The 10985-nt window shown below is 39.9% G+C and overlaps 1 protein-coding gene across 1 annotated transcript; it reads left to right on the top strand.

Annotated features, from left to right (window-relative positions):
* Positions 1-4535: 4535 nt before the first annotated feature.
* Positions 4536-10385, top strand: amy2a (amylase alpha 2A). The gene is made up of 10 exons (XM_054769132.1): positions 4536-4683; positions 4918-5109; positions 6253-6399; positions 6486-6683; positions 8624-8854; positions 9184-9317; positions 9390-9612; positions 9700-9821; positions 9913-10038; positions 10114-10385. The coding sequence occupies exons 1-10, from the start codon at positions 4657-4659 to the stop codon at positions 10301-10303; spliced, it is 1590 nt and encodes a 529-aa protein (XP_054625107.1). The 5' UTR covers positions 4536-4656; the 3' UTR covers positions 10304-10385.
* The last annotated feature ends 600 nt before the right edge of the window (positions 10386-10985 follow it).

The raw sequence follows: 10985 nt of genomic DNA, 5'->3' as shown, positions 1-10985 counted from the left end.
CGGTGCGAGCACAAAAATGACAGCACAACATGTAACAGGTAAGCAAACACACCTCGGACAACTACTACTACTATGGGGAATAATAAACAGTTATGTTAACTCTAAACACTCAACGTTTAACACAACAAGGTATGCTGGGAGCATCCTGGATTGGTCCCCAGACAATCGCAGTCTGCTGCAATATATTCCATTTTTATATTCAGGTTTTATATTTTTTACAGAATACAGAATACCAGCCTCAATCTCGCCTAAACCTCGCCAGAATGTACGGGAGGGAGGTCCGCGTCAACAATAAGTTCCATTCCTCATTTGTAATTACAGTCAAAGCGACCACCTTTATAGAACGGCCACTTGCCTATAGCAGCCACTGAAAAATCCCCCACAGCAAATTTACATGTTATAGACCCTGTGTATAGCAGTCACCTGTCCAACGCGGCCAGCGGCCACCCATTTTGTCTCCCTTGGTCAATATCCAACTGCATATAGCGGCCAAATTACCGACTCAAGTAGAAGCTTCATGCACGAAAAAGTTTCGTTTTTCAATCAATGAAGCCGTCGTGTGTAGACTTTAATTACTGAGTCCTAGCTCAGTCACAATCATTCACAAGATCCACACAAACTGTCAGTTGTTCCACATAAAATAGCCGTCTTCTTTTGAGCTTGCTATTTCCTGGTCAAACATGTAACTTTAAGAGCATTTGCACCAAAACATTACCGCAAAGTAGGCTGGGAACAGGACGTTCTCCCAGCGACGCTACAATAAAAAAAAACATACGCTAGGATGCATGCGGCAGCGGGAGCAAAACTGAGTTGGGTTGTACTTAATTGAAGTATTTTAGAATGTACTCACGTTATTTTTCATCAATCCTCATCCACAAATCCATCAAAGTCCTCATCTTCTGTATTCGACACAAACAAAGCCGTCTTCTTTTCCGTTCGCTACTAGTCTGTTAACTTGTCAGTGTTATTCAGCTCTGAAGCAAAGAAGGAAACTTCTCCTGTTGCTTCTGCCAACTTTATTTCTTGAACGCGGCCACCAGACAGCAGCTCAGAACACACACACATCTCTCAGCATCGTCTCTCCTTCCTGCTTGCCCACAAGGCAAAGGTTAAACAAGCCCCACTACATAGCTGTCCAGCCAATGCCTGTAAGAAATGACACCGTTTATTTCCTGGTGTGCACTGGTCAATACTGTAATGCCGCTTGTTGTGGGGAGGGAGAGACTCACGTCGCCGATGCACTTTAATGGCTTTATTAACAGCGGAGAACACTGCAGGACTTTACATCCACGCCAACATAAACACACTTCCCAACTCTCTCCAAACTCACAGCTAGCACTGAGCCTAGCTCTCCTGCTCGGGACGCCCACCGTCACTTCCCGTCACTTCCTGATGAACTAAAGCTGTAATGACACTCTGCAGTATAAAAAGTAAAATATTAAAAACAAGCGTAAGACATTACTAGCACAGCTTTGTTCTGTGGGTCGTGGATAATAACAAGCCTAGTAGTGCTGTACAACTTTTATTCGCAGTCACACAGTGCCCTCTACTGGACAACATTATTATTATTATTATTTTCCCTTTTTTTTCTTTTTTTTTCCTCTACTGGTCAACATTCAAACTAGTGCCAACCTGTCTATAGAGGCCACCTGTCTATAGCGGCCACTTTTGCAGTCTCCCTCTAGTGGTCGCTATAGACAAGTTTGACTGTATTACATTTTTATATTCAGGTTTTATATTTTTTACAGAATACTTAATGCGGCCCAGCCTCAATCTTGCCTCAACCTCGCCAGGATGTACAAGAGGGAGGTCCGCGTCAACAATAAGTTCCATCCATTCCTCATTTGTAATTATTTTACATTGGTACTTGGTAGCAAAAATGAATTAATCAGATGTTACCAAGCTGAAGTAAAATTATGTACAATGTTGACGCGCTAAAAGGCTATACAAACAATGATGTCAACCCTATTCATTTGCTAGTATTGCTTTTACAAGGTAACGCTACTTTACATAACTGGTTCTACATGGAAAATGATGTGTTGATATTCTGGGAAATGTTTTTAAATAATGATCTGGAAGGACGCAACAAGAAGATTAAGGACTGTTAACTGTGAAATAGTGCATTCAAAACAAACAGTAGCCTAGCACAGTCATGGGTGTGTTTACTTTGGACTCCAACACAATCCAATATACAATAGATATTACAATCTAGATAAAACACTGCAATAATCATATTGTTAAAACTAAAAACGACTGCAGTGTGTTCGTGTAGTGTGCATAGTATATTTCAGTCAGAGTGTGTATTACTCATTCACTATGAAGATCAATAGGGGATCAAATCCAACACAAACAGCTGCAGGCGCACAAGTTGAGCACACACACACCTGCGCACTTCTTAGGCACGCCTGCCTAAGACCAGACTTAAGACCAGGGGAGACCGGGCCTTTGCTGTCGTTGGCCCAAAGCTGTCCCCCATCATGTAAAAACGGCCCCCACAATTGAAAGCTTTAAATCTCGTCTTAAAACCCACTTTTATTCTCTGGCTTTTAACTCGGCGTGAGCCGTGTGGGCCTATGTGTCTTTTATTATTTTTTAGTTTTATTGGTTTTATTTATTTTAGTTTTTAAACTTAATTTACTTATTTATTTTTTACCTACTTGTTGGATTTTTGGCTTTTATTGTTTCTATTTCTTGTTTTAAATATTTTACTGTTGTACGTTTCTTTGTTTTTATTTGATCTTTTAGTTTTTACTGTGGTAATTTTTACTTATTATTTACATTGAGATTCCTTTATTTACTTATTATTTATGGTTTTGCTAGTCTGTGGAGCACTTTGGAAACAGTGTTTATAAAATGTGCTATATAAATAAAGTGGATTGGATTGGATTGGATCATGCAATTATTGCATAGCTAGCATCATTTTAGCATGCTATGGAGTTGAAGTCAGGAATTATGACTGTGGGGGGCAAAGGTTTCACCTCTGACTGAGCAATACTTTTGTCCAAATAACGTACGAGTTAACCTGCAAAACCACTTTTTCCTGAAAATAACGATCATATATAAATGGTATAGTGATGTTACGATACTACGGAGCCCCGGAGGGGACATGGAGAAAAAAAAACATGATGGGTAAAAAAAAAAAAAAAAAAAAAAACGAAGAACGAACAAACAAACTTTTGCAAGAGCTCGCAAAACTTTTTTGCGCGATAATGCAAAAGAGACTGCGGTAAAGTTAGAAACAGATTCACATATTAAAACCTCCGGGATCAATGGTTCTAACACAGCAAACCATACCTCTTTCCAACCGTGGCAACACAGACAAATAACCCAGTTTTTATCCAAACGAGCCGTCTTCTGTGCAGTCTGACTTATATTGATCTCTATGAGAAGCTGGCAGTGAGACCTCTTCTTCTGTATTATGGCGGTTGGCATCAATGTTGCCAACGCCCCAGTAAGATAAGAAGCCATTGGCTGTTCTGAAAGGTGACGTCATTGGCTACAAATATATATACAGTACATATATATACATGTATATATATGTATATATATCACAGATTTAGACAGATTTGTGAACAATATTTGAGAGAAATGGTGATATTGTGAATGTGGGAAAAGTTTTAGATCTTTGAGTTCATCTCATAAAAAATGGGAGCAAAAACAAAAGTGTTGCGTTTATATTTTTGTCGAGTGTAGTTTTCATTCTTATTGTAGGTCTTAATAATTTCTGATTCATTTAAGTGGTTTTACTATTTTACTTATTGTATTGTTTGAAACACAATTTTCACAGATTTTATGATTTTGTCCTGTTTTTTTCTGTTGTTGTATATTAACTATTGGCTATCCTGTGTGATTCCATATAATACCTCAATATACTTCAGAGTTTAAAATAAATAAATAAATAAATTACTCTGATGTCTTGTATTATTTACGCTATGATTTAAAATACATTACTTAAAATACATTACATTAAAATTACCAGACAAATTAGGTATATTTGCACAGTGTCATTATCGGCTCGGTATCACCCATACCAGCCTGAATTTTACGGAAAGGAAATTAGTTGTATTGCGCATCACTAACTGATTCTGGCCGCCCTCTTCCCATGAGACAGCTTTTCTCTAAACAAGAAATATTGTCTTGTTTTACTCTCGTGACACCCCTCATAAATGGCATTATTTATTATTATTATTATTTTAGATTTAGATTTCATTTATTTATCAGATCCATGATCTTACATAACATTGGACCTGTTATTATTCCTAATACAACTTTTCTGTGTTAAATAAAAAAACATTACAGAAGGATCCATAGCCATCCAAAGAATCAGTAACTGCTGACACAGAGGAGGGGCTGCATTAAATAAGTTCTGCTTCTTCCTACTCCTTTTTTTGAGGTGGAAACGCGGGACGTACCTCAATGGAACTTCAATGTAGCATGTTGGAGATGAAGTAAACCATTACTTGTATTATTATAAGCTGCTAGTTAGCTTTGTGTTACTGTTAGTACAGTTTGTAGTGTTTGGCAACCACAGCACTGCATTGCAGTCTCATGCGTTCAATACTGAATAATCATTTACTCAGCCTGGCTAAACCAGACAGATTGCTGTGGAAGGTTTTGTGATTCAGGCTTGTAGAAATACTAAATTACAAATCCAGGATGAAACTATTCGGCCATATATGCATGGTAAGATCTTAAACCAGATCATATACTGTATAATGCCTTTTTGGTGTTGTATATGTAACAGACCTTTGCAGTCATGTTTACAAACAGACAGTGAGAAGGTTAGGTTAAGTCACAGCTGCCTAACCTGCCTTTACACTGTTTTCCCCAGCGTCTCATTGGCTACCTGCGGGAAGATAAGATGTACAAATACAGGTGTGACGCTTCACTTGTGGCTTCTCCTGTTTTTTTTTGCAGTCGTTACACCGGGCTGAAAGCAGCATGAGGTGGGCCATCCTGTGGGCGCTGCTTGGGCTCAGCGTAGCCCAGCATGACCCCCACGTCAGGCAGGGCAGGACGGCCATTGTGCACCTGTTTGAGTGGCGCTGGGTGGACATTGCCGACGAGTGCGAGCGCTTCTTGGGGCCCAACGGCTTTGGGGGAGTTCAGGTACATTATGTTTTTGGTTGTTATATAAAATAGTTTGGTCTTTTGCTCAGAAACAACAGTAATCCCTTGTTTATTGCGCTTAATTGGTTCCTGTGCTGACCGTGGTAAGCGAATTTCTTCTTTTTTTTCTTTTTTTTAAGCAAATTTCTTTGAAGTAGGATTCTTTCTTTATAAATGGCATATATAATAGTTAAGAGCATAGAAAACCTGTTTATGACCTCCTAAATACAGTTTTTAACAATTTTAGAATCTTCTAGACATTAAATAATAGACATAATAAGAGAAAAAAGACACATAAGACATAATTAAGACATAATATAGACCAGGGTGTCCAAACTTTTTCTACCAAGGAACTCATACGGAAAAATCAAAGGATGCGGGGGCCACTTTTACATTTTTTAAACCAACCCGTGTGGATATGCCAAGACGTTTTTTTAATATTTAAAAAAAAACAACAGCCTGCTACTCAGCTTGTGTTATAGGTGACAAAGCGCATTATTTATATGAACTTTTCTCCTCACATGACATTTTTTTTACAAATATTTCACAATTTTTCTCAGAATATTATGACTTTATTCTGAAAATATTCTTAATTATCATAATATTTTTTCTAACCTAGTTTTCCAAAAACTGCAACTTTATTTTTTGTTTTGTTTGTTTCTCATAATACAACTTTTTTCCCTTTTAATATTTCAACTTTATTTTTTTTTAAATTTTACTTCATTTAGCCATTTTCATGCTTGAACATGCTTAACTTGGGAAAAAAGATGTGCTTACATGTGCATATTTTTGATTAATAATAGGCTGTATTCAACCACAAAACTGTGATGGTTTATAAATTAATATATTTTGAAAAGCTGTGATTGAGTGAAGCCGCAAAATTCCTGCGGCGAGAGAAAACTGTACTTAAAAATAACAAAAAATTAAGCAGTTCTTAGATTTGTGTATGCCTTGGGGCCCTTAAAAACTTTGAACATGTCCCCTCATCCTCGACAGAAGTAGTACCATTTTTTCAAAGACTGACAAACGGGACATTTAACACCTGGCCCTAGCTGTATTACGTATTTGAACTGAGCATGCGCTGACATTATGAGGTGTGATAATTCATCAGTGTTTGAACAATTTTTTTTGTTGTTTGCTCAGATCTCGCCTCCTAATGAGCACATTGTGCTGAACAATCCCTGGAGGCCATGGTGGCAACGATATCAGCCAGTAAGCTACAACCTGTGTTCCAGGTCTGGCAACGAGAGCGAGCTGAGTGACATGATCACCAGATGCAACAACGTCGGGGTAACTCTTCACATTCTTATGTCTATATTATGGTCTTCGATAGAACAGCAAAACCCACAACGATGCTTTTGAAAATGAACCCATAGGTCAACATCTACGTGGACGCCGTCATCAACCACATGTGCGGTGGCGCTGGCGGTGAGGGAACCCACTCTTCGTGCGGGACCTGGTTCAGTGCCAGCACTAAAAACTTCCCTAGTGTTCCCTACAGCAGCTGGGACTTCAACGACCACAAATGCAGAACTGGAAGCGGCGAGATTGAGAACTACGGGGACGCATACCAGGTGCTCAAGTGTAAAGTATGACACTAGACCCACAGGTGCTCAGTACAAGACAAATGGGTCCAAACAATGAATAATGAATGGCCCATCAATGAGCATTATACTAGCAACTACCACCAAGATGCAACAAACTTTTTCCAGCGAGGGCCCCATACTGAAAAATTTAAGAATGCAAGGAGCACTTGCTAAGAATTTATATATATTTCAAGAAAAAAACTGCATCTAACTTATATGTATATACTCTCTCTATATATATACATATATATATATATATGTGATATAGATGAAAATTATTAGAATCAAGTTCACTCCCTGCTCTTTTTTCCCATTTTTGCTGTTCTTAAATAAGCTTTGTAAATGTTCTTTTCGTATTATGACATTATTGCCACAATATTTTGACTTTATTCCCTTTAATATTACAGTATATAACTTTTTGCCCAACCTAATTTGCCAAAAATTACAATTATAATTGCATTGTTCTTATGAAATAGCAATTTTTTTGTTCTCACCAGACTATGACTTTTTTCTCTTAATATTTAAACTTTATTCTTGTAAAATTACAGCTGTTTTTTCCATCTGTTGCTGTTTTTTTTACTTTTCAACTTTCTTCTTGTAAATTTTCGTCTCATAATTATGACTTTATTCCCATCATATGTTGACTATATTCTTGTAACATAACGTTTTCCACAACCTAATTATCCCAAAATTACAACATTATTCATTGTTTTGTTTGTTTCTAGGGATGTCCCGATCAGGTGTTTTTGTCCCCGAGTCCGAGTCATTTGGTTTTGAGTATTGGCCAATACCGAGTCCCAATCTGATACTTGTATAATACATTAAAAAATAAAGAAGAGTGAAGAAACAGATGCAGGATGTCCCTTATTTTCTATTTTACACACCTTATTAAAACATTTAAAACTTTAACACAGCATTGTTAGGTAGCTTGAACAATCAAGTAAGAAATAAAATAAGTTCTTTGGACTTTAGTGCAACAGTAAATATTAAATAAAAATGTAATGTTAAATAAAAATGTAATATAAAAACAAACAGCACCTCAACTTAAAATACCCGGCAGGCATGTAAACGAATAATAAAAGTGCCTCAGTGTTCTAGTGTTATAAAGTACGGCCAGTAATGTGCTTTTAGGAACTGCATTCTTACTTTCCTCCTCTAGTTACCTTGACTGTGATGCCCTGCGCCTTTGCGCTGTCACGGGGCATTTTTTCTCTCCTGCAGTGTTGGCTGACTTGTCTTCGGCTGGGTTGCCTGAGTAAACTTGCTGTGTCGGGTGTTTGTTTTTTAGGTGTCGTATCAGGTTTGTCGTGTTAGATGCAGCCTTTTCATTCCCAACTCTTGAAATCCCAAGTTTGCATATTTCACACTTTGCAATTGCAAGGTTTTTGCCATCCACTTTAAAATACTTCCACACGGCACACATAGTCGCATGCTCTGCTTCGAGCTGTTCTGCTTCGCTTGACGGCATTCAACCAATAGTGTCACTGCTGCAAAGTGATGTCATGTCGTACACGTTGCTTTTTCTGCGTAGTATGGAGTGAAGAGGTCTCACTCTGTACCACCGCATAACTATAGATCTGATAAAAAGTAATGAGAATAAATATACATATACCACTTGTTTATATATCCAAGTCCTGATTGGGAGAAAATGTCCGATTCCGATCAAGTCTGAAACCACGTGATCGACCCTGATTTCCGATCATGTGATCGGATTGGGACATCCCTATTAAAAACATATAAAACATAAGCAGACAGGGTAGCATAGCATGCCTTGTTTGAGAGTAATTAATGATTTGGTCAAACTCAGCAGGGATTGTCAAAAATAGGCGAGAAGAAAATAATTTGGGACACCCTTCACAACTCAAGGCACAGGAACGATGATAGATTGCGAAAGGCTTCATTTTCTTTGTCTTTGTTTTCTTGCCCAGGTGCGTGACTGTCGCCTGGTTGGCCTCCTGGACCTTGCCCTGGAGAAGAACTACGTCCGGGACAAGGTGGCTGAGTTCATGAACAAGCTGATTGATCTGGGTGTAGCTGGATTCCGGGTTGACGCCTGCAAACACATGTGGCCCGGCGACTTGGCCGCCATCTACGGTCGCCTTCACAACCTCAGCAACAAGTGGTTCCCTGACGGCTCCAGACCGTTCGTTTACCAGGAGGTGCTTGCTTAAACAGTCACTGGAAAAGGCGGAGTAATATGAAGCAGACTGTTTTTTTTTATTATTTGCCTTTTTAAATAGTAAGTTGAATTCAGACTTCAGCAGAATGACTTCAACTTGCACTACTGAATTTTGATGGCCTCTTTTGAACTCTCAAAACTGTAAAGCCACTTTGCATTTAAACATGATCGGGCAAGTCCCCAACTGTAGAACGGAACGTGAGTGATGGGTGAAAAAGTCGGTAGTAGGAATATGTCACAGAAACCTTCTCGAGGTATGAGAAGCATGGCTTATCATTAAATATCGGATGCATCTTCTGACCCTTTAAGGTTATTGATCTAGGAGGTGAATCCATCACGTCTGGAGAGTACTCGCACCTGGGACGCGTGACTGAGTTCAAATACGGAGCCAAACTGGGAACAGTCTTCCGAAAATGGCAAGGCGAGAAGCTGTACTACACCAGGTCCGGAGTAAGACAGCCAAAGCTATCTTACGTGATCATGTCAAAATCATTTATGTATAACTCCATGTGCAGAAACTGGGGAGAGGGCTGGGGATTTATGCCCACTGGCAATGCTGTTGTCTTTGTTGACAACCACGACAACCAGCGAGGACACGGTGCTGGCGGTGCATCAATCATTACATTCTGGGACTCGAGGCTGTACAAAATGGCCGTTGGCTACATGCTGGCCCACCCCTACGGAGTAACCAGGGTCATGTCGAGTTTCCGCTGGAATCGTCACATTGTCAATGGAAAGGTTCTCCTTTATGATGGTCCTTTCACTTAGGAATCACAGTTGATCTTTGTGTTCAATGATTGATGTAGCCTGGTCATCTTTTCTCAGGATCAGAACGACTGGATGGGACCGCCGAGTCATAGCGATGGAAGCACCAAGCCTGTTCCCATCAACCCGGATCAGACTTGTGGAGATGGATGGGTGTGTGAGCACAGGTGGCGTCAAATCAAGTAAGTCCTTGATATCCTGGGCTTCAGACTTCAAAGATTCATTCTCCAGGTCTCAGGGTCTTTGATTGCTCATAACTGTCAAATCCTTCAGGAACATGGTCATTTTCCGCAATGTGGTCAACGGACAGCCTCATTCCAACTGGTGGGACAACCAGGGTAACCAGGTTGCTTTTGGGCGTGGTGACCGTGGTTTCATCGTCTTCAACAACGATGACTGGTGAGGCATACATAATCCCTAAAATTTGAAACCAACTGCTGCCCAACACTGGTAACCTTTTGTGTTCTCCTTTAGGGACCTGGATGTGACTCTTAACACAGGCATGCCCAGCGGCACCTACTGTGATGTTATTTCCGGCCAAAAGGAAGGTGACAGGTGCACTGGAAAGCAGATCCACGTCCGCGGTGACGGCCATGCGGACTTCCGGATCAGCAACCGGGACGGGGACCCCTTTGTGGCTATCCATGCTGAATCCAAACTGTAAATGCATACTTTGAACAAAGAAGCTATTATAAACAAACAACTCACAAATGTGATGCAAGCATTAAAGGGGCTTCATGGTGAAAGGCTGTCTTCTGCTGTCTTCATAGTCCTGGAGGTGGTTAGGTTTCTTGCTTGAGGGTGATACAAAGGTTCTGGGCTGGTGTACAGTTTGCATCTTTGCCTCGTGCTCTGGGTACCCGAGCTTCTGCCCGCAGGTTTACTGAAGATTGGGAAGCTATCCCTATGAATGAATGAACTGATGGATGGATGAGTTTTGATTATTGGTGTCCCTTTTCCCTCATGAACTGCAGTTGCGGGGACGGGATACTGCCCGATAATGCCAGAGTTTACTGTTGTGTATCCGATAATCAGAACAAAACAATATTTCCACTTGTACTGTATGTTTTGTTCTGTGAATATCAACATCAGTTCCAGGAAAGAAATGGTGCTTTTGCTAACTTCCACTGGGGGACGGCCTTGTTGCCAAGTGACAGCCGAGAATGAAAGGTGTGTCTTAATGGATATCCTCACAGATGTTTCAGGAATATACTATCTCACAAAAGTGAGTACAGCACTCACGGTTCAGCAAGCATTTTATTACATCTTCTCCAGAGACAACATACTGCTATACAAGCTGTACACTGACTACTCTAAAGCAGGGGCTCTCAAATGGTCTCAACCTA

Source organism: Dunckerocampus dactyliophorus, chromosome 2 (genome assembly GCF_027744805.1).
Source record: "Dunckerocampus dactyliophorus isolate RoL2022-P2 chromosome 2, RoL_Ddac_1.1, whole genome shotgun sequence".
NCBI lineage: Eukaryota > Metazoa > Chordata > Actinopteri > Syngnathiformes > Syngnathidae > Dunckerocampus > Dunckerocampus dactyliophorus.
The sequence above is the reverse complement of the archived record's forward strand: the minus strand, read 5'-3'. Positions and strand labels throughout refer to the sequence as shown.